Consider the following 24339-nt stretch of genomic DNA (forward strand, 5'->3'; position numbering starts at 1 on the left):
ACCTAAGATAAAAAAATATTTATATTATTACACAGAGAAAACTGGTTTTGTTTTTAACAGAACAAAGATCAAAACCAGTTCTGGAAAGATAAAAACTCTCAGAGAGCTTTCCAAATGCTGCTGCCGGAGCAGCAGACAAAAGGAAATTAAGTGGTGAAGGCCCAATCCCCTCCCCTTGGGGCATGCACAGTCCGAGGCTGTGTTTCCTGGGGAAGAGGATATTTCGTGCCTAAAGGCCAGCTCTATAAGCTTCTGAATTATTACTCTGCACAGGTGCAAAGTTCAGCATTGCAATGTGGAGTCCATAAAAAAAATATTCATCTTTTCCTTGGAAGAAGCACAGGAAAGTTAAAGGAGAAGTTGGAATTGATAGAAGGGGTTATTAAGTCAAGCAATCCTTCACCCTGTTTTGTCTGTTCAGCCATTTAGAATGCCACAGGGTTTTGTTTTGCTTTGAAGAGTTAACTCTGATTCGCAGAAGGGGGGGAAGAGGTTGGTTCTGGTTGTGTCAGCTGAAGAAAAGGAAGAGATCCATTTGGATTGGTGCCCTCTACTGCAGCTTAATGGATTCTGAAGTTGAGCAGGTTCTGTTTTGGGATCAACTGCCCGCATTTGCTTTGATTTCCCTTTTCTTTCCACTAAGCCTGGAAAAAAAAATCTGTCCCCACTGACAGAGACACTGTAAGACCCTCCACGTACAGAAGGGGGGGAGGGAGTTCCTCTGAATTACCTAGATTTTGAAAAAGTGAAAGAACGGTCAACATCTCCAGCATCTTGAAGAAAATCCACACAGCACAGCCTTCTTTGCTTTCTATCATCTTACCCACCATGATGTCTCCTCTGGAGAAACTGAACAGGAAAATCACAGGTTGCACCATCAGAAGCTTGCACTGCATTCACTGGAGCATGGTCATGTACTGCCCAAGCAGGTGCTGGGCGCCAGTCAAAAGGGGCCTGATTCCCAGCTGTGTTCTAGAACACGAAACTGACAATAGAAGCCAGTGTGCTGCTTTTTCGAGCATCTCCACTTTGGCACAATGGTGTGCTTTTGTTGGGTCAGCTATTGTTCCAGGGAAGTGCTCCTCATTCCTGACGAGACTGTTGGAGCTCAGCACTGAAAGCCTTCGCCACAATCCCCCAATTCAAGACGAACAGGCAGCAAGGCAAAGCCCTGGCTGTTCCGGGGAGGCCTGTTTCAGGCAGGGCACATAGAAACCCGCACCCATTGTTAATCCCCATGTCTTGAGCCAGCTTCAGACATGGCAAACCTAGCACGGGGCACCTTGGTCCACGCAACACGCTAAGAGCCCGGCCTTAAGCAAGATGGGGCTGGACTGGATTTCTTCCAGCCATCTCCTCATTTTTGCAGACCCAGTAAAGTGGGCTCTTTTGCTAATAATGGAGAAAGCTGATAATGGCCTAAAGAGAAATGTAAAGTACGTTCACTGGGAACTTCTCAAGCATAAGACCCGCCAAAAGGAATGGGCTCTGCAAAGAGGACAGGGGCACACGGGGGAACCAAGCCAAGCTGCTAAAAGCCGCAACTCAAGAATTCAGAGGTTGAATCCAAATGGTGCGGAGTTGGCGGGGCCCTGCGGGATCTTGGTGAATTCCGCAGGGCCTGTAAGACTGAGCTGTTCTACCGGGCCTTTGGAGAGACCAGCCGCTGAGTGAAGTGCCCCCTTTTGCTCCCCTTACATCAGGGGTCCCTTAACATCGATGGGACCCGCCGTTCCTCCCTCTTGGGGAAGGTTTTTAATATGGGTTTTCGCTGGATGCCGTTTTATTGCACTAACTGCTGTTTTAAAGGGATTTTATATTTATTATATTTTGTATTTAGTGGAGCTTATGTAATCTGTAATTTATTTATCTGTATTTAGTTCTTGCTCCCTTTGCTTGGTTGTATTTGTGGTGAAATTTTATGTTGTGCACCACCCAGGGATAGGGCGGTATAGAAAACCAAATAATAAATAAATAAATAAGTTTCTTATTCCCTCCTGCAACAGACTGTCCGCACAAGAGTTCTCCTTGTGCTTCTTTCACGGCTGCGGGGTGCTAGACCAATCCCCCCTTCAGCAGACAGATTTATACAAAATAGCAATTGACATGGCGTCAGTAGGGATCACGGAGGTAACTGCTACTAAGGCTTCAGAAATAAGCAATTCACCAGCACAATTGGACACAACTTGGTCTGCACGCTGGGCCTTTGCTTGGTCTTCTCCGTGTATTCTCAGAAGCATGCAGCTGCATGTCTCATAGCTAGTCCAACCTACTTACAAAATAAACAGCTCCAAAGCTTCCATGGCCTATCTCTCGGAGATCCGTGAAGAGCTTCTCTGGATCTTCTTTGAAGAAGAGCTCTGCGATTTCTGGGTCCTTCAGGCTGCCCGCTCGGTTGGTAGATGGCATCCTGCCGGGCAGTTAGACGAAGTGCCACCTCGATCCGGGGCTCATCTGCATGAATGGGGTCTCTTCAGCATGGACCTCTGCAAAGGGCAGGAAAGAGAAACAAGGGCTCATTACCGACTGCAGGAGAAAAATACTAGTAGCACCAAGCCTTAAGCCCACTGTTCCAGCTACACTAAGGCTGTGCTTACACACTTCTAAAATGGAGTACATGTTTCCATGGTGCACAGGCTCCAGCAAGGCTCTCTCAAAGGCAGGAGATTCCAGATGTTGCTAGACAGTGCACAATGTTAACCCGTTGAGATCCTGCCTTATGAAACGCTGGGTTTACTACAATGCACAGCTTCACACAGGACTCCACCACTTTTACAAAGGTGGGCCTTAGCTGGGAGGGTGACAAAGTTCACATAAAAATGCACCTGGTTCATCCGCTGGCACCACCTGTAAAAAGGCTTTCTACTAGCAAGTTTGGGAAGAAGCATGGCCCAAGGCGGCAGAGAGATGCTGCAAGTTTGATGAAGCAATGCCAAGCTATGTGGGCCACATACTCAGCATTGCTGTACCCATGATGACCTTCAAAGACATGTAGCCTCGCCTCCAAATTACAGTGAAACAGACAATGAGTAAACACATCAAGTACGTTACTCCTACAAATGGTAGGTTGAGGGCAGTTTGTGTGACTAACGGAGCACAGATTACCAATACTATAGCTGAATTCCTGGTATTGCACCAAAGAATCCAGCAAATCCTATTAGCAACAGGGCTGGAAATGTAGGCTGTGCAGTCAGATTTGGCTGAACGTTAAAACCTCCAATTTCATCCATCTCTCTCCATGTTCACCTTCTTCATAAAAAAAATCAAGGGAATTTCTGGAAACCATCCTGAAGAGGAGGAGCTGGCCCCGTGGATGCAGAAACGAAAGCTCATGAGAGTTTCAAAGGTTATTTTATAGGGTACTGGAGCTTCCACAACTGAGCTATGCCAGCTTGCTCAGAAAAAGAATGTGATTTTTTTTTTTACCTCTGAAGGTTGAGGTCAGCAGCCCTGAAGGTCTGAGCTAAGTGCTGAAACTGGCCCACATTTTTGTACGACATTCCAGAATCTAACAACCGGTGCACAGTCAAGTTAGACTGGGAACCACAACACACTCTTCTGGTCAGTTCCTTCCCCTGCCACCTATGATTCTGTGGGCCTTAAAAGCTACTAGGCCTTAAGCAGCTGAAGCCTCATCCAAAGTTGGGGGGGAAAGCAAATTCGCCACTGAGATCGGTATGGGGCCGTGCCAGCAGACTTGCCCTCCTCGGAGCACTTGCCCTGGCAGAAGAAGAAGAGTTGGATTTATATCCCTCCTTTCTCTCCTGTAAGGAGACTCAAAGGGGGCTTACAATCTCCTTTCCTTTTCCCCCTCACAACAAACACCCTGTGAGGTAGGTGGGGCAGAGAGAGCTCCGAAGAACTGTGACCAGCCTAAAGTCACCCAGCTGGTGTGTGTTGGAATGCACAGGCTAATCTGAATTCCCCAGATAAGCCTCCACAGCTCAGGCGGCAGAGCGGGGAATTAAACCTGGTTCCTCCAGATTAGAGTGCACCTGCTCTTAACCACTACGCCACTGCTGCTCCTTGTGCAGAGGGACAGGTCTGCTGTCGGATGGCCAACACAGCCCTAAATGGTGGTAGAGCACCACGCTGAATGCTGTGCCAGCACCCCTGAGCTTGCGCTAGGGTAGCAAGGGTGGTCCAGGAGCATGACATGAGGAGGAGCCAAAGCTAGCTGGCGTCCACCCTGCCATTGCCCCTGTTATGTCAGCAGCCGGGGCTTTGGATTTCAGCCACCTCTCTGGTGACGTAAGTCCATTAAGCCCAGTGGGGGCTTTCAGGAGGCAGGGACGCTTTTTGTGTGAGTGTCCTTTTTCTCTCTAGGCTGCTGGAAAGCCTCCTTGAGAACGATGGGGCAGCACGGCCACGGCGCTGTGTCTGGGCACCCAGCCCTTTGGATCAGGCTGTGAGGCAGTTGCTAGAAGAAGTCATAGAGCTCCTCTCTCAACGGTTTCCTTCCATCGTTTTTGAGAGATACATGTTGGGCTGTTCTTTCCATTCCACACACAGTCGGAGGACTAACTGTGGTTAAAAAAAAAGAACCTAAGCTAAATGGAGGTAAAAGAATTGGATGCTATTTAGTTTGCATTCCAGAAACACGTAATCTAGAACGCTGCTGGCCCGAGAGGAGAATTCGCTAATGTTATTGGCCTAAGAGGAAAAGTCGCTAATGTTATAACTTAATCCTCACCGAGGAGCTTAATACGAGCAAACAAGCGCTTTCGAATTTCCTGTCTTTATAGCTGAATCAGACACAAAGCGACCAGACAGAGAGGAAGGGTAGAAGAATGGGGAATGGGTAAGAGAATGGGAACTGTATGGTTTGCAGAATGGGTGTCAAAGAAATGGTAATGGGGTCATGTTCCATCTTTAAGAAGCAAACGATTTTCACAAAAGGCATTACTGTTCAAAAAGCAACTCCTGCCATGTCATCCCCCACCCCCTCTATAGAAGGGGTGTGGACTAGACAAGCCTATTCAATTTGCCTCTGGCCATGGCCCCGTGAGAAGAAGAGTTGGATTTATATCCCCCCTTTCTCTCCTGTAAGGAGACTCAAAGGGGCTTACAAACTCCTTTCCCTTCCCCCTCACAACAAACACCTTGTGAAGTGTCTGGCGCTGAGAGAGCTCCAAAGAACTGTGACTAGCCCAAGGTCACCCAGGTGGCTTGTGTGTTGGAGTGCACAGACTAATCTAAATTCCCCAGATCAGCCTCCACAGCTCAAGCGGCAGAGTGGGGAATCAAACCCAGTTCCTCCAGTACACCTGCTCTTAACCACTACGCCACTGCTGCTCTTGAGTCCAAGATGTAGAAGGAAACTTATAGCCAAAGCAACTCCATTAGCCTTCAAAACTTTTCATATTATTCATAAGTGTAAAAGAAACAATGAAATGAAATGTGAATAGGAAATGTAGCATCAGTATAAATAGAATTATTAATACGCATAGGTGTTAAGTCTTGTGATATTCATGCAGGAAGGCAGAGGAAGTTCATAACACGATAGATTTTATAACTTCTGGGAAAAACATATTTAAAATGCAATAGTACTTGTGATTGAATATCAGCTGAACATTATATGCCCTTACAGAACATAATTTGTATAACTTTACTGGCTCTTGCTTTACATTTATATTTGGAATTGTAATTAAGCGATGTTTCATTCTCCAATTTCTCTGTTTTTGTTCTATGTTTTGCTCTTTTTCTTTTGTTTGTTTAACTGGTTTTATAATGTTATGTTTTTATGAAAATTTAACAAATATAATAATAAAAATACTTCTGCTTAAGTTTAGGCACGTTCAATTGTGTTGTAAGACAGTAACTGCACCTTTTCAATTATGGTCTCAGAAGTTGCAAAGTTCACCTTTGTTTTGTGTACTGTCTTCCATGGAGAGCCAGCGTGGTATAATGGTTAAGAGCAGGTGGATTCTAATCTGGAGAACCAGGTTTGATTCCCCACTCCTCCACCTGAGTGGTGGAGGCTTATCTGGTGAACCAGTTGTGTTTCCACACTTCTACATTCCTGCTGGGTGACCTTGGGCAAGTCACTGTTCTCTCAGAACTCTCTCAGCCCCACCTACCTCACAAGGTGTCTGTTGCAGGGAGAAGAACGGTAAGGAGTTTGTAAGTCTCCTTGAGTCTCCTTACAGGAGAGAAAGGGTGATATAAATCCAAACCCTTCTTCTTCCATTCGGTTCTTACTTACAAAGGCTAACTGCATTACATGGCACCAAAAAAATCCTTTAAAAAGTTGGGGCGAGAGGGCAGCACAGAACAAAGCCATATTCAGCTTTGAAGACTCAAAGGCTTGAGGCTTCTTCAGATCACAGCCATCACCTGTGCTCAGGTGCAAATATTGCAGTTGGTAAAAAGGTTTTGCAACGGGGTGAGAAACAGAAAGCAGAGGAAGAGATCAGGAGACAGAAAGTTAGGGGAAATCTGCCCTAGGACCTCTGTGAAGCAGAGCAGAAAGCTGGCTTAGGAGTGGCATAAAGCAAATCTCCCAGCGAATCCCTACATTTCTTGGAAGGCTGAGCTACCAAAGGGTGCCTTCCATCAGGGGTCCAAGGAAGCTGTTTCGGCCCTGCCTCCCTGTCAAGGATTATTTCCTCCTGAGTAGAATGTCAAGTCATTGCACGTGATTCTAAGAATTTTGTTCCTTCAGAGATATTAGAAGAACCCTGCAGAAAGAACTGACCAACCTTCCTAGCCAATAATTTGTTTTATTGGATATGTACCTCATTGTTATATGCTGTTCCACCAAAAGAGACGGTGAAACGATTTCTGACTCCAGAAATAGACTCCTGAACTAGATGTTAATGGCCAGAGCAGGGCCACCTTCCTCATTCATCCCGAACAGACCCAAGAAATTATAGACCGCCTCCATCACCGCAAGGGAAATCCTCTGGGGTCCCACCAAAAGAATTCATTGAAATCAATCGCCTTGTAGGGAAATAATGGAGAAATATCTTCATGTGCACAGTGCATGAAAGAAGAGAGGAGGCAATCAAATGCAGGGATTTTTCTGCATGGCCTAGAACCAGATTAAGAAAAACCAATTTAGAGGATGGAATTAAGTTAATGGGGCCACACAATTCCTTCAGCATGAAGCTTCCTACCTTTCTGGTCTGTTGGGACAGATGGGAAGATTTGTTTGGCCTAACTCAGGGTTGATTTGGCAGCGACAAAGATGCGTGGCAGATGAGAGGAAGGCCCAGGTTTCAGTCTGTAACAGGAAAAAGTCATTGGAAGATCCTGGGAGAATTGCGGCTGGCTTCTGCTAGAAGAAGAAGCGGAGTTTGGATTTATATCCCCCCTTTATCTCCTGTTAGGAGACTCAAAGGGGCTGACAATCTCCTTTCCCTCCCCCCCATAGCAAACACCCTATGAGGTGGGTGAAGCTGAGAGAGCTCAGAAGAACTGTGACTAGCCCAAGGTCACCCAGCTGGTGGGTGTCGGAATGCTAGGACTCTTTGGTAAGTTCCAAAAGACCCTGATCTGGCCGAAAGCAAGTGGGGTATGGGAATATGAATCCAGGATGCCAAAGATATCATTCAGTTTGGCTGGATACTGCTTTGCAACCAATACATCTAAAGCGGCAGCCCTTCCCATCATCTGCTCTACATGCCCATACTCCAAAGGAGAGGTACAGTGATGGTCAGACAAGTGTTACACATGGGGAAGAGGCTAGCAGTCTGCTGGATTCAGTACTGGAGCCCCTTATGATGAGTGGGAGGAGTCAGATGGAAATCATGGCACTGGAATAGGAGTGGCCTTTTGTGGGTTGGTATGTGTCAGTCCTGAGTTGCCAGTAGGGTTGCCGACATCCAGGTGGGGCCTGGAGACCCCCTGGTATTACAACTGATCTTCAAGCTATAGAGATTTTCTCCTGGATAAAGGAAGAAGAAGAGTTTGGATTTATATCCCCCCTTTCTCTCCTATAGGAGACTCAAAGGGGCTTACAATCTCCTTGCCCTTCCCCCTTCACAACAAACACCCTGTGAGGTAGGTGGGGCTGAGAGAGTTCCATAGAGCTGTGACTAGCCCAAGGTCACCCAGCTGGCATGTGTTGGAATGCACAGGCTAACCTGAATTCCCCAGATAAGCCTCCACAGCTCAAGCGGCAGAGTGGGGAATCAAACCCGGTTCCTCCAGTTTAGAATGCACCTGCTCTTAACCACCATGCCACTGCTGCTCCTTGCCTTGGAGTTGCCTTGGAGAGTGGACTCGGTGGCTTTCTACCCCGCTGAACTCCACCACCACCACCCCTCCAAGCCTGCACTCGCCAGGAGCTTCCACAATCTGGTGGTGGCAGCCCTAGTAGCTGCAGCCTGTGAGCAAGTCTGTGACAAAGCCACAATGGGGTTTCTGCAGGGCTGTCGGGAGGTGGCGACCAAAGCACAGCAACCGGTGTAAGGACGGTCACCACAGTGACCTGCGAACCAAAGGGACTAATAACGCAGATGCAAATGACAGCTGAATGGCCAAAGCAGTAGTAGTGACCTGAATTGGCATTGTTGATGTTGATGAAGCGGCAGATGGACCAGCGTCAAAAAGATTAAGAGGCTGAAGTAGAGGCAGCACCAGAGATGATGTGTGATGCTGATGCTGGTGCCCTCAAGACCGTAGCTGATGACACCAAAATAGGAGGGGCAGCTAATCCCCCAGAGGACAGAGTCAGAATTCAAAATGACCTGGACAGATTAGAGAGCTGGGCCAAAACAAAGTGAATTTCAACAGAGATAAACGTAGGATACTAAGGCAGAAAAAAATGAAATCCACAGGTATAGGATGGGTGACACCTGGCTTGACAACACTACATGCAAAAGGGATCTGGGAGTCTTAGTAGATCACAAACGGAACATGAGTCAGCAGCGTGATGCAGCAGCCAAGAAAGCCAATGCAATTCTGGGCTGTATCAATAGTAGTATAGTGTCTAGATCCAGGGATGCAATTGTATCTCTCTATTCTGCCTTGGTTAGACCTCACCTGGAATATTGTGCACAGTTCTGGGCACCGCAATTCAGGAAGGATATTGAAAAGCTGGAACAGGTCCAGAGAAGGGCAACCAAAATGGTAAAAGGTCTGGAGTCCATGTCCTATGAGAAGAGACTTAGGGAGCTGGGGATGTTCAGTTTGGTGAAGAGAAGGTTAAGAGATGACATGATAGCCATGTTTGGATATTTGAAGGGATGTCATGTTGGCGAGGGAGCAAGCTTGTTTTCTGCAGCTCCAGAGACTAGGACCAGCAGTAATGGGTTCAAGGTGAAGGAAAAGAGATTCCACCTAAACATCAGGAAAAAATTCCTGACAGTAAGGGTTGTTCGACAGTGGAATGAATGCACTACCTTGGAGTGTGGTGGAGTCTCCTTCTTTGGAGGTTTTTAAAGAGAGACTGGATGGCCATCTTTCGGGAGTGCTTTGATTATGTGTTCCTGCATTACAAGGGATTGGACTTGATGGCCCTTGGAGATTGGACTTGATGGCCTATGATTCGATGACAGGCGATCAGTCCTAGAGGTAAGCTCCTCTTGATACAGGATATTTCCAGTGTTGAGTGATACAATGGCCATAGTATGGGGAGAATCCCTGTAATACAGAGATGGAGAACAGGAATGTAAGGAATATTGTCAAAGGCTTTCACAGTCAGAATCAACTGGCTATTGTGGGCTTGCTGAACTGTGTGGCCAGAAAATGGCCACAAAGCCCAGAAAATCCACAACAGCCAATGTAAGGAGTGTTTCTCCTCTGAACAGGAAGACCAAGCAGGAGAGGCACAACTCTACCCTTGGAGTATGGGTGGTTCCATGGCCTGTGTCCATGAGGAAGTTAAATCTTTTCACTCAAGTGGGAGGTATCTGTTTCCGAAACAGTTGTTTCAGCCTGCTTGGTCCACATTATCTCTTGTCTAGCTGTGTACTACATCGGGGTGCACTTTGTATTCCTGTTAACCGACTGATCCCCCGAAGGTGGTTCACGCTTCACTAACCCGTCTAATCTAAGTTATCGCAGCCATCTCGATTTCTTGGATAATGTTAACAGGCAGTTCCAGACGACACTGGGACTGCTAGCTAAACCACTTCACAGAGTTCAGCCACGCTGCCCCCAGGGAGAGGAACGTGGGAGGAGTCAGCAAGAAAAGGGTTCCTTTGTCCACGTGGCTCTTGCCCATATCCATCTTTTCCTTTCTCTTCTTTACTCAACAAAGAAGGAAGGAGGGAGGGAGGGAGCCCTCCATAATTTTCTTGCAAGGTTATTTTTCCCAAATTGTGACTGGGAAGCCTACTGGTCCCAGACACCCCAACATTTGCATGTGGATTGAGGCACAGTGGAGCTGGTTTAATCAGCAGATGAGGGGATTGGGAATCCTTGAAATAATGTAATCTACCCCTCCCCTCCTCCCCAAGGAAGCTCATTTTGTGGGCCCTGCAGACTTATATCAGCTACGGATATTTCCAGAGCATCTCAGGCCATGCGTCAACAACCTGTTGGAGGGTGCTGCTGCTGCATTCATCTCTTTTCATGTTTCCTACCCCTCATTCACATTTCCTAACCCACTCCCTAGCATTGTCCTCTGCCTCCAGATCTTCCATTCACTTGCTGGTTCCTGCTCCACTTCTCCCCATCCAGTCACGGATCTTATCAAAATCATGCCCTATTTGTACCTGACTGTTTCAGTACCTCCCTTGGAAGATCCTTTCTTCTTGTTGCTGGCAGGATCCAGTCAGTCTTAGCTTTCTAGGTACTTGATAGTTTAAACCTACATCATGCTTTCAATGCAAAGCATCAGTTCTTGTGACCCTTTAAAGGTCAGGTTTGCCATAGATCAGCAAATGTGGGGAAAGGGCGGGATACAAATTAAAGAAACCAAAAAAATAGATGGCTGCCCTTGTCAACTACAACACCACAAAATACAAGGCACAAATTCAGAAGATCAGTTCAAACAAGCTAAAGTTAGGATACACCAAAGGATCAGTACAGACTTAATTTTAACAAGGGAAATCCAAGAGTAATGCTGTTTGAGCAGAAAAGTCAAGAGTGACTTGCAACTAAAACAAATATCTTTAGAAGATGAACACCAAAAGCACTCTCAAAAGTAAGGCAATTCACTGTATATTTCTAGGATTTCATGCCAGGTTTCCAATAAAAGTCAAAGGTGATAGGTAAACCCCATCTTCCAGGAAAGGAAATGCAAGCTGAACAGATTTCTAAAAAGCAAAACCTATGGCAAATATCCTTCAGAAAACAGAAATAGAAACTGCCAGTCAAAATGAGTTTTAATGTATACTATATTTAAAACAACAACAACAATGAACAATATGGTTAAATCAGTTTGATGAACTATCTGGGAGTGAGGAAGTACGCTTCAGAAAGGCAATGTATTAAAACATTAGAATATTTTGTTTACTATCTGGAATGGGGGAAGATGCTGAGAAACTGACACCCACCCCCACCTGCCCCAATCAGAAAGCTCTGGAATAAGTCAAGCCACATCCTGTGACCAAAAATGCTACATTCTGCAGAAAGAACATATTGAGCACATTAAAGGAATCATGCCAGTTTTGTTATGTTACATAATCCTGGTGCAGAATTTGCCTTATGTTGCCATGGTATCTCTCTCTCTCTCTCTTTTAAATTTATCCCAGATTTTAAGCCTCTGTGAATGAACAAGGGAAACTCTTAACAGTTGTACTCTTTCCTATAAAGCACCGCTCAATCCTAGTTAATATTTCTGGAGACGGAAAAGCAACTGGTTCTGCTCCAGGCCAGTTCAGCTGAAGTATTTATCGCCCCTCCCACTCACATATGGTTCAACAGAGCAACGTTCGCATGTAGGGAGAGGATGAGTCGAACACACAAACCCTTCTTTTGTTCCCCTTGTCTTGGTGGAAGAAACCTGTCCCTGGAGAAGTCTTGGTGAAGGCTTCCTCCTATCTCTGCTCCCTAAAGAAATTTCCTAAAGTGACCCCCTCCCTATCTGTCTTCATTAGAAAACTATTTTAAGTGTCCGCTATTTGGCTTTTTTACAAAAACAAAAAGACTTTTCTTGAAGATACCCAATCCTAGTGCCAATAAGTCACAAAACCTGTTTGTTTTCACAGCAGCCTGCAATACCACAAAACAAGCTGGTTTGGAAGGGAACTTTCAAAAGAAGCGAGAGAGATGTGGCATAGGAGTGTGCCTCCTGCTCAAAGGGAAAAAAGTCAAAAATCACACTGGGTCTGCCCAAATTGTTGGGCACAATGCCAAAAGCTGTTCCCTGGCTCTCAGCCGCAAAGCCTAGAAGTCAGCCCCGAGAATGCCAAATTCAGCCATCTTCAGAAGAGTCCATTCAAAACGGACTCTGTGGGGGGAAGCGGATGCCTAGTGGTTAACGTCAAAAACAGCCACAAACACCTATATCACTTACTTGAATAAATTACCGAACAGGTTTTTGCAGTGGTTGGAGAGTCAATGTCCCCGTTCTTCTTATAATTAGCAGAACTTGTACTGTTTTATCCAACATGTATAATTTTTACAGGTCATATAATACAGTTTTCTTCAGCAAAGATCTTATTTTGGCACAGACTGAACATCTAGCGCAAGCAGCTTAGCACTGAACCCACTACTCTAACTGGCTATAGCTCTCAAGGGTCTTAGACACAGAACGGACAAGCCAATCTTACTTTTTAAACTGGAAAAGGCAGGGATTGAACCCGGGAACTTCTTTCATGCCAGACTGCTGTTTTGCCACTAAGCTACAATCTCTAAAAAGTACATAAAAGTCTTGGGCTAAAAAAGCACTAGAGAACATATCAATAATGAGATTAATGGCTAGTTCAGGGGTAGGGAACCTGCGGCTTGAGAGCCGCATGTGGCTCTTCTGCCCTTGCACTGTGGCTCCACGAGCCGAGCCGCAGGCCCCATCTTTGCCCGCCCTGCAGGCAGCAGGTCGGGCGCACCAACTGCCCACGGTTGGCTGGGCCGCATCGTGGGCTTCCCCTCTAGCCCGCCCCGTTGGAGCGGGGCAGGCGCTTTCCCGGCGGCCGGCAAGACCGAGCCGCCGGCTTCATCCTTGCCCGCCCTGCAGGCAGCAGGGCGGGCGCATCCGTGCGCTTCTCAGAATGAGCGGAGTAAAAGGTAAAAAAAAAACCCCTATACATATAGTGTTATCTTTATTTTAAATGTCAAAAATTATTTGCGGCTCCAAGTGTTTTCTTTTCCTGTGGAAAACGGGTCCAAATGGCTCTTTGAGTGTTAAAGGTTCCCTACCCCTGGGCTAGTTCTTACCCATATAGACTGGACTGCTTGCAACTCAAAGTGAGAATTGATACAACAAAACATCAGAGTCCTTGATGTTGGTTCTTTGGCCTTAAGATGACTTCACATTGCTAACGGAAAAAATATACAATTTGTGATAGTGCTTTCTCTTCATGCATGCTAATCACCGCAATACAGTAACTTTCGGGTGGACAAACATGTATGTGAGAAAACATGTGAGTAGTAGCCAGCGCATTGTGCACGGGTGTGTAAAATGCTGTCAAATCACAGCTGACTTATGGCAACCCAGTACAGTTTTCAAGACAAGAGACTAACAGAGGTGGTTTGCCATTGCCTTCTTCCACATGACTCTGGGATTCCTCAGTGGTCTCCTATCTAAGTATTAGCCAGCAGAGGCGGGGCTACCAGGGGACGGGGATGTGTGCCACGCACTGGGTGCATGGATTTGGGTCATGTGGAGGGCAGAAAATTCCCCCAACCCCTCTCCCCTCATCGGTTGGCCGTTCAGCTCACCCCTACCCCCCCACACACATTTACCTTAACAAACAGAGCAGGCTAGAGAGGAGGCCTGCCTGTGTTCCCTTCCAGGCTACAAACAGTGGTTCCCATCAGGTCGTTTGCAGCCTGGAACAGGCAGGCCTCTTCTCCAGCCTGCTCAGCTTGCTAAAGTAAGTGTGGGGAGGGGGCGCCGCGAGGGGGAGTGGGGCACGAAAAAGCCAGAATGTGCACCGGGCGCACTCGGCCCAGGTACGCTTTTGTTAGCCAGGGACAACCCTGCTTAGCTTCTGAGATCTGATGCGATCAGGTTGGCCTGGCCCATCCAGGTCAGGGCGCACAGCACATTACCGCAAGGGGGAAAATGACTAAAGGATCATACACATAAATAAGATAACGAAAGTTTTAGAATTTTTAACAAATCTGTGCATTCGTAGAATTGGAGAACGTGGAACACATACAACACAAGTAATGTATTTTCATACAAGCATAACTGTCTTGTGGCAGAAGCCCAGGAAAGCAGTAAAAAGAACAGAAAATATATCAGGAAGGAATAGATTTTTAAAAAAATCAAATAACTGAGCGATGCAATGAGCAAAGCAACATCTTTTATTCACTGGTATAAATTACACGTAATTCACCAGTCAATGTTATTCTTAGATAAAGATCAACTTTGGGTTGCTAAAAATGTGCAGATCCTAATGTATTAGCATTCAAATACGAGGCCGCAGTGACGAAGCTATTGTTCTGCTTTGCCAAATGAAGTGCTCTGTATAACTGTTCAAGTTACACACTCTTACAGACAGGTTCAACAATCCTCCAGTAGTTAGCTTTTTTCATCCATAGTGACCAAAACCAGGTCAGTCTTCTAGCATTTTAAAGACTCACAAATTTATCATGGCATTTGATGGTGATGAACAGGTGAACAAAAAAGATTGAGCAAGCCAACTCCCAAAACGTACAAATGGAGAAACCAAATTAACAGTGCAATGTAAAAATAATAATAATAACATTGACAATGGAGTCATCAGTTTCTTTGGATAGGGTTTGTTACCTCCAGGGGGGGGGGGGGCGGCTTAACATCAGCTATCATGAGCTGGAGTCCACTTTGTCAGATGTATGAAGTGTTGTCATTAGCTGGCAGGAATGTGCATAGGGCATTAGAAAAATAATCCAGAAAAAAAGTGTTGAATCCGGTGGCGACCCTTTAAGACCGACAATGTGTTACTCTTGGGATCAGTTTTCACACATACGTACACTTCTTCAAATTCAGGTATCTGTAGAAGTGTTCATGCACACAAAAAGCTTATACCAAGAATAAAACTTTGTTGGTCTTAAAGGGGCCACTGGACTCTCACTTTTATTTGCTGCTTCAGACCAACACAGCTATCCACCTGAAAAAAAATCCAGTTAACTATCATTTAACAACCATCACCTATTTAATACCTCTCATTTGTAAAGCAGATGTAAGGAAAGGGATTGTATCTTCCTCCTTCCATTTGCCCCTACTCCAGGGGTCTGAAACCTGTGGCTCTCCAGATGTTCATGGACTACAATTCCCATCAGCCCCTGCCAGCATGGCCAATTGGTTGCAGACCCCTGCCCTACTCACTCTCTCTCTCTCTCTCTCTGCCGTCAAGTCATAGCTCACATGGTGTTTTCAAGGCAAGAGACATTCAGAGGTATTCGCTATAGGCTGCTTCTGCTTAGTGACCCTAGTATTCCTTGGTTGTCTCTCATCCAAATACTATCCAGAGCTGACCCTGCCTAGCTTCCAAGATTGGGCTAACCTGGGCTGTCTGATTAAGACCCCAGGTGATCATACATCCACTGGAAGAGAGACGCACACTTTTGAACCGATACAGACACTGGAAGAGACTGGAGGTAGCTACAAGTCAAGGGAATACTTTACTGTATTGTCGAAGGCTTTCACGGACGAATTCAACTGCTTGTGGTGGGTTTTCCGGGCTGCGTGGCCGTGGTCTGGTGGATCTTGTTCCTAACATTTTGCCTGTATCTGTGGCTGGCATCTTCAGAGGTGTATCACAGAGGGAAGTCTGTTACACACTGTGTCTCTGTGATACACCTCTGAAGATGCCAGCCACAGATGCAGGCAAAATGTTAGGAACAAGATCCAGCAGACCACGGCCACACAGCCCATAAAAATCCACCACAACCAGCAGAGTACTTTACTGGTTTTTCTTTTCAGTCACCTTCACCACCTTCTCCATGATCATATCATGTCCCTTTGGAGGGAAAATGCCATTTTTCAAACTCTTGATAAAAGGTCTCTGATCAGCTTATCTGAAGAGGGATCTGTAACAACCTTGGGATTAAAAAGTAAACATGATCAATGCATGTTCTGTTAAAGTAAGATTTCACAGCGTCCAATAAAAAGGGCATACAGACCGAAGTTCTGCCTCCCAGAACTAGCAAACCCAGAGGTTTATTGCTTCTTCCCTTTAGTCACCATGCCTAATAGCCACTGATAGGCTCTCCTCCATGAATCCACCTAATCCCCCTTTAAAGCCATCTATGTCCATGGCCATCACTATGTCAACTGTCAATGAATTCCACTATTAAATTACTCGTTGAGTAACGAAATACTTCCTTTTGTCCATCCTGAATCTATAGCCTTTCAACTTCATTGTGCATGTGTTAAGTGCTGTAAAGTCACTTCTGCCTCCTGGCAACCCTATGAATCAATGCCCTTCACTGTGCATGCGTTAAGTGTTGTAAAGGCACTTCTAGCTTCTGGCAACCCTATTAATTAATACCCTTCAACTTCATTGTGCATGCGTTAAGTGCTGTAAAGTCACTTCTGCCTTCTGGCAACCCTATGAATTAATAGCCTCCCAAACGTCCCATTGTTTACAGCCTTGATCATGTCTTGGAAACAGGGCAGTGGCTTCCTTTATAGAGTCGCTCCATCTCATCTTGGGTGTTTCCCTTTTCCTGCTGCCTTCTACTTTTCCCAGCATTATTGTCTTTTCCGGTGAGCTTTTTTTTCTCATAATGCGACCAAAGTATGAAAGCCTCAGTGTTAGTCATCTTCCACAGAAAGTTCAGGCTTGATCTGATCTGGAATCCACTACTTTGTCCTTTTGGCAGTCCATGGTATCTGTCAAACTCTTCTCCGACACCACACTGCAAGCGAGTCAACTTTCTCCCTGTCTGCCTCCTTCCTTGCCCTACTTTCACATCCAGACATGCTAATGAGGAATACTATGATATTAATTATTTGGATCTTGGTTGCCAGCAACACATCCTTATACTTAAAGATCTTTTCATTAGCAACTCCAACTTAATTAATAGCCAATTATGAATATTACAGGAGAACAACTTCTCTCAAACTACTATCTCCACTCCATTAATAATTTTGTAAACCTTTGTCACATACCCTAAACCACTACGCAGTGGAGCAGCAGTGGTGTAGTGGTTAAGAGCAGGTGTACTCTAATCTGGAGGAACCGGGTTTGATTTCCCCGCTTTGCTGCCTGAGCTGTGGAGGCTATCTGGTGACCTAGATTAGCTTGTGAACCAACACATGCCAGCTGGGTGACCTTGGGCTAGTCACAGTTCTTCTGAGCTCTCTCAGCCCCACCCACCTGACAGGGTGTTTGTTGTGAGGGCGGAAGGGAAAGGAGTTTGTAAGCTCCTTTGAGACTCCTACAGGAGAGAAAGGGGGGATATAAATCCAACTCCTCCTCCTCTTCTTCTTCTAAATTGAAAAGCCCCTGTGACTCCTGACCCTAACCCTTTAATCATTTCGGCTGTCTTTCTGCAGTTTTTCTGACTCTGTACCTTTTTGAGATGGTGCTCAGGACTGCATAAAGTATTCCAAATGTAGTTGCACTATACATTTATACAGGGACATTACAATATTGACCATTTTGTTACTGATCCCTGTCCTAATAAGCCTAGCATGAAGTTTGCCTTTTCCACTACCAGAGCTTACTATGTCAACGTTTACATCAAACTTCCTACTACAAACACATGATCTTTCCCTCTCAGTCTCAGTTCAAATACCTGTCAGCATATTTAAATTTAGGATTTTTTATTTGAATGTCAACTACCTGATACTTACCTTCACTGAATTTCTTTTAGCATGGCGTAGCCTGATCAACCAATTGAGAGATCCTCATGCAGCTCTTCACAATGTGCCTTGGTTTTCACCATCCTAAATATTTTTTTAATCATCTGCAAACTTGCCCACTATGCTGCTCAGCCCCAATTCCAGACGATTATGAACAAATCAAATAGTTCTGGTCCCAATACTGATCTTTGTGGGGCCCTAGTACTTCTTTCTCTTCACAGTGAGAATTGACCACTTATTTTTAATCATTGCTTCCTGTCATTTAACCAATTTGCAACCTCTGAGGGCCTGTCATTCCGAAACTGTTAGGTTTACTCAGCAGTCTTTGGTGAGGTAACTTCCCAAAAGTGTTTTGGAAGTTAAGTATATAATGTCTACCAAATTACCCTTGTCCATGTGCTAGTTTGCCTCCTGGCAGAACTGTAAAATGTTGGTGAAGCAGTGTGACAGAAATCCTACAACGTGTGAAGGTTCAGGTGGGCCACCAAGAGCATCTGGGATCCTAAATTACATTATAATGAGGGTAAATCAGCTCCATCCCACATTGGACCATCCTGGCAGACTTAAGCCCTTTTGGACAAAGAACTAGCTCAGGGGTCAGCAACCTTTACAAGGCAAAGAGCCATTTGGACCCATTTTCCACGGCCCCGTGTGGAGCCACCTCTGGTTTGGCCCCTTCACTCACCTTTCCTTCCAGCGATGCTCTGGAGGACTGCCTGGAGGGACACGTTCAGGCTACCCTCCAACCTTCAGGCCACATGGAGCCGCAGTATAAGGCCGAAAGAGCCGCATGCGGCTCTGGAGCCGTGGGTTGCAGACCCCTGGACTAGCTGGTTTAGGCCAGACCAGGTATTTGTCATGGGAGTTCAGAGCCATTTTCAGGTGCTTGGTGGAATCTGGCTCTGATTGGTAAAAGCAGCTGCTGACATCAGAGATGGGGATTTGCATGGGATTGGAGAAATCCGCTTCACAGCCTTAGAAAGGACTCTGGCTTAGATCCAGCTCCATTTAGCATAAATATCTGGACATTTGGGATTTTCCCTTGCCTTCAGTTTTCAGTCTTCCATGGAAATCGAGCCCACAGGAAGTTGGGTGGGGTTGACTCCTTTGACTTCTTGTTACCACAAGGAACTCAATACGCAGCTCTGAGGAACCAGCTATATAGCACAGGTAGCCTGTTTAGCTTAGTCAGTGAACTGTATTGCTTTTCATTTGAATATTTGTCTTCTTGCTGCTGGGTGCTTTTCCTCTATTTTGTTTTGCCTTTTCCATCTCTTTTTGAATCCAACCACTGTTTCTCTTTTGTACAATAAACTTTTTTAACGGGGTTTTTTCCCCTTCATTTAGTATAACCTACCTTTCTGGAATATTTCTCATAATCTCTCCCCCCTGGGCTAGACTGCAAGGGTGCTACCAGATTGGTGAAAAGTTATTTCATTATTGCTCTAGTACTGAGCTAGAAGAAAGCCTCAGTCTACAGGTTCTCAGGAGGTTCTGAGCAGTGGCAGTGGGTTATTAAGGTACTTTCCAGGGAACCCTTTGTTTAAGGGAGCACTTCAGGAAAGAAAGGCAAGGACAGGCACCATCTCTCCCTTCCTACTGGAACAGGCAGGTCTTCCCTTTGCAGAAGCCATTTTAATATCTCATCAGAAAGTCTTCTTCCTCCATGGGCTTAACCGGTCTACAATTCCAGAATCCCCGCCGGATCCTTTCTAAAAAACTGATGAGGCATTTTCCGCTAACCAGGCCCAGTTCATTGACAAGTTACTCATCCTGTCTGAAGACTCAACAGTTTTACATCTGAGTTCCTTACAGACCCTTGGGTATATGCCAGCAAGGACAGAGTGTTACTAGCTTTTAATTTGGGTGGGGGGGGGGGAGGTTGCCTCAATTGGGTCATGGGTCTGATAAACCCCAAGGGTCTGAATCCAACCCCCAGGCCACATGTGTGACACCTGTTAGAAGCAGGATTCTTAGGAGCACAGCTTATAGCTTCCATAGGATGCTGACCAGGCAGGCCGGGTCTGGCTGCAAATTGTGCCCTGAACGCACCCAATATGCTCCTGCAGCTTCAAGTGGCAGAAGGATATCAGCAGTTTTTCAAGGAAATGTTGTCAAGGTGGCCAAACTTTTCAAAAAGATACAATATAAAACAGCATAGATGGAAAAATACACTCATTTTTTCTGAGCTGAAGAAATGATCCGGTGGAACAGTGGAGTAGAACAGAAGTGGGGAAGGCCAGATAGAAAAGCTGCATCTGCCTTACCCATATGCCTGGTGGAAGAGCTCGGTCTTACAATCCAGAAGGAATTACAGCAAACCCCACAGGGCCTGGGTCTCATGGGACAGAGCATTCCGCCAGGTTGCGGCCAGAGCTGAAAAAGTCCTTGCCTTGGTCTCGGCTAACTGGACCTCACTAGGGCCAGGGACCTCTAGCAGGTGACCACTTGCTGACCAAGATGGTCCCGCAAGTACGCAGGCCCCAGACTGTTGAGGGCGATGTCAGTATTAAAACCTTGAGCTTGCAGCCAGCGCAACTGGTGGAGAACTGGTTGGACACGCACCTGCCATGGGGGCCCTGTAAGGAACCTCACAGCCACATTCTGGACCAGGTGGAGTTTTTAGAGCAAGCCCAAGGGTAGCCCTGCATAGAGTTGCAAATGTCCAATCTAGAGGTGACCGTTGCATGAATATTCCCATGATTCAACGCCCCAGGAAACCCAGGGGTCCTAAGTACAGATGACTACTGCCCAAAGAAACCAAGAACTACACTGGAGAATATGGACCTGTAAAATGTATTATAAGAAGGAACGGGAGTGGCCCCTAGGTCCTGCAGTGAAAAACCACAACTATGTAAGCAATTATCAGATTATTCTCTCCCCAAGACCAGGAAATAACAGGTCTGAAACAAGTGCCAACTAAACACAGGCCTCTTATCAGGGAAGCCATTAGTAAACAGGCAAGCTTCACAGTATATGACATTCAGTGCGTCTGGACTGGAGTGTGGAGCCCAACATCCATCACAGAGAACAGCATATCAGCCAACAGCTTCTTGGTTCACAATGACTGGCTGTAGCTGCCACATACTTAGAACAGCTGTAGTGGGGATGCAAACAGGGGAAGGAGATTTCCCAGGCAGGCTATCTCGAGATGTAAAATTCCCAGAAATTTTAAAGCTATGCAGAAAAAACTGCCTCTCTGTTCCTTGATTTTTCTGAGGCACCCTGGAAGAACCGGAAACAGAAGAAAGGCATAGAGAAGACCCCAGGACCAATCTGACATCAGGGCATCTACTGCCTCCACCTTGTACAAAACCTGGGGAACTGATGATTTTGGGGTGAAGCGAATAGGTCTAGTCGCAGAGCTCCCAGGCGCCATGTTATTTCCTGGAAAACTTCTCTCTGAAGTGTCCATTCTCCCTGCTGAGCCAGTCTGCCTCCTGGTTCTGCTCTCCCTTCATGTACTCGGCCTTCAGAGCCAACAAGAGTTTTTCCGTCTAATCCGTGATCTTGGTCGCTTCCCAATGAAGCGTCCCTGACCTGGACCCACCTTGTTTGTTTAGATAAGTCTTTGTGGCTACCCTGTCTGTTCTGATGAGGACGTGATGCCCTATCATTTGATCCTTGAAGGCAGAAGGGCCAGGAACACCATCTGGAGTTCCAGTTGATTGATATGGAGCATGGACTCAGTAGGAGACCATCTCCCCTGTCTGGGGGCATCTTCCACCACCGCTCCCCAACCGCTCCCCAACTGGTGGTGATCTGTTCATAGGATGGAAGGTAAAATGACTTCCCTTGCTTGATATTCTTTGTCTTGAGTCACCTGGATAGAGCCTGTTTCACTGCAGGTGGAACCAGCAGGGACATTTTCACCTTGAATGCAATATGATGCTGCTAGGGGTGAAGAGGTTGTTGTAGAGGCCTGGAATGGTACCTCACTCACTAGACAGTGTCCAGATTGGAGTTAAACATTCCCATGAGGCTGGTCAGGAATGTGGGTGAAGACTTGCGGGTGATAATTACCAGCTGCATCATCCCTTTCATCTTTTTGGCTTTCTGGTCTGTGACATCTTGTTGGCTTTCTGGTCTCCCTTGGCTATGTAAATCACTGACCCCAAAATGGGCCCCCAAATTTTCCAAGGACTGTGACAGAACCAAAGAATATTTGGCCTGATTCACCAGGAAGCCATGCCTGTGCAAGCACTGCAGGGTGTCGGTCTGAGTGTTGGTCTGAGCCACCTGGAAGGCAGATGCCCAAATGAGGAGACTGTCGAAATAAGGGTATATGTAAACCCTCTGCTCCTGGAGAATCACCACTAAACTGACCAGAAACTTTGAGAAGACTCGAGGAGCAGTGCAGAGCCCAAAGGGCATGCCTTTGTATTGATAGCACCTATCATTCACACACAGTCTCTGGAACTTCCAGTGACTGTGTAGAATCAGCCCATGGAGATAAGCCTCCATCAGGCTGTTTGACATGAGAAATTCCTGTGGGTGCAGCGAATCAGCAATCGATCGTAGAGCCTCCATCTGGAAATGCCTTACTCAAATGAAACAACTTAAGAACTTCAAATCCAGGATAGTATGCCAGTCTCTGTTCCTTTTTGGCACTGTGAAGAAAAAGGAATATACTCCATTCCCTGAACTTGGATTAGATTAGAATATCCTCCATTGCCTCTATGGCCAGGAGATGCTGAAGGGCATTCAGTGTCCTTGCCCTTCTCTGCCTTGCATGATAGCGGGGACACTATGAAGCAATCTGGTGGAGTGGCCAAGAATTCAATGGGATATACCTGACATACTACCCCTAGAGCCCATGCATTGGTCCTAGAAGCTAGCCAAATGTTGTCCTCTCACTGGAGCATCTTGATAGTCACACCTTTGGTGAACTTAGTGGCCTGATCAGGCCAAACAGATCTCCCAGAAAATCTCTTGGTGAACTGGTTCCTAGTGGAGGATGGTTGGGAAGGTTTCCAATAGTTCCTTCAAAAATCTGAACGGGATCGTGGAACAGGGTGCTAGGAACGAAAAAACAACCCAAAGGACTATCTTCTGTGGAAATACTCTGGCATGGCCTTCATCTTGTACTTCGTATTTGCCAAAATGCAGTCAAGGTGTTTGCTGAACAACTTCTCCCCTTGGAACGGACATGCTGACACTGTTAAGTTTTTGTTTGAAGTCAGCTTGCCAAGTCCTCAGCCAGTGCAGCTGTCTGGTGGACGCGTTGGCTGCTAAGGTCAAGCCGGAGAGGTCATGGCGTCTAGGGTTGTGTCAGACATAAACAAAGCTGCCCTCAGCATTCTTTGGGCCCGCTTGTGAAGACATTTGCCTCTACTGGGATCAGTTCCACCACCTTCTATGCCCAGATAATAGTTGCCACCACCAAGGATGCTACGGCCAACCCTTGGATTGCCATTGCCATGGCTTCATGTGCCTTCTTGGCGCCCTATTTGGCCTTCTTGTCTATATTGTCCTTTAGATACCCATCGCCATCCTCTGAAACCAAGCCTGGAGGGCTGCTTAATACAGATACCTGTAGTAAGTCAGAAGCACATGATGGCAGAGCAATGCCGTTTCTTAGCTGTGCTAGAGACCTGCCTATGAGACGTAGCTTTTCCCCATTCTGACTTCATCTCAGACTCAAAGAATTGGGGAACGGGGAAAACCTTTCCAAGAGGTTAAGCCACTGGGAGAAACTCCCAATATGTTTTAATTTTAGTTCAGGTCTGGCACTCTTGTTCCCACCCAGAAGACGCTTAAGGTCCAGAGGTGCAGTTGACAACAGGTACTGATAACCCTCCTAATTAAAGAACTTGGGATCAGGTTCTGTGTCTGGCACTTCAGTACTTGCCTCCTCATCTTCTGTGATAAATTCCCCCTCCTCCCTGGACTCTGTGCTGCCACAGTCATTGTCCAGGTCTTTAAGTGGGGGACTACAGCCCTCTTCCTTGCAGCCTCAGTAAGTATGGAGATGTTTCTCTTTCTTCCCCTGTTGGCCCTGTGGAGGTAGAGGGGCATGTGGACCCGGAGCGAGTTGGTTTGGCGAACATAGGGACATCCTGCTTCATGAGGGCACCACACTCTTCCCTCATAAGTCTTAATAAACCTTGCTAAGTCTGAGGGGGATTTAAATGACTCAGTATCAGAGTTTTTGAAGGATAGTTCCTCTCCGACCACCTCGCTGTTGGCTGGGAGCAATGTCCCAGAAGCCTCCATGTCTTCTGCAGCATGATCAGCACCTTCGACACAAAGGGATGTCTTTTTGCTGCTGCAGTTGTCCCAGCAGCCATCTTGCCTCCTCCATCAATTTTGGGCACACTTTGACCCATGCAAAGATGACGCCGCTGCTTGCCTCTTGGGTTTGGAGTAGTTCATGTGCCTGTTCATGTGGAGTAGTTTGAATGTGCCTGACCAGCAGTGGTCCAAAGCAGCTCCAGCCTCCACCGCCTGCTCATCTTTGCAGTCCAAGAGGAGCCTAGCCTTGCTGC

The 24339-nt window shown here is 46.3% G+C and overlaps 1 protein-coding gene across 2 annotated transcripts in view; it reads right to left on the reverse strand.

The window, feature by feature from the left end:
* TAOK1 (TAO kinase 1) overlaps positions 1-24339 on the reverse strand; it is an 84924-nt gene that overhangs the window by 47757 nt on the left and 12828 nt on the right. For both annotated transcript variants that reach the window (XM_048519271.1, XM_048519272.1), the window contains exon 2: positions 2278-2486. In XM_048519271.1, the coding sequence (XP_048375228.1) occupies positions 2278-2409 (132 nt within the window). In that variant the 5' untranslated portion in view covers positions 2410-2486. The remainder of the gene's footprint in view (positions 1-2277; positions 2487-24339) is intronic.

The sequence above is a fragment of the Sphaerodactylus townsendi genome, linkage group LG16 (genome assembly GCF_021028975.2).
Source record: "Sphaerodactylus townsendi isolate TG3544 linkage group LG16, MPM_Stown_v2.3, whole genome shotgun sequence".
NCBI lineage: Eukaryota > Metazoa > Chordata > Lepidosauria > Squamata > Sphaerodactylidae > Sphaerodactylus > Sphaerodactylus townsendi.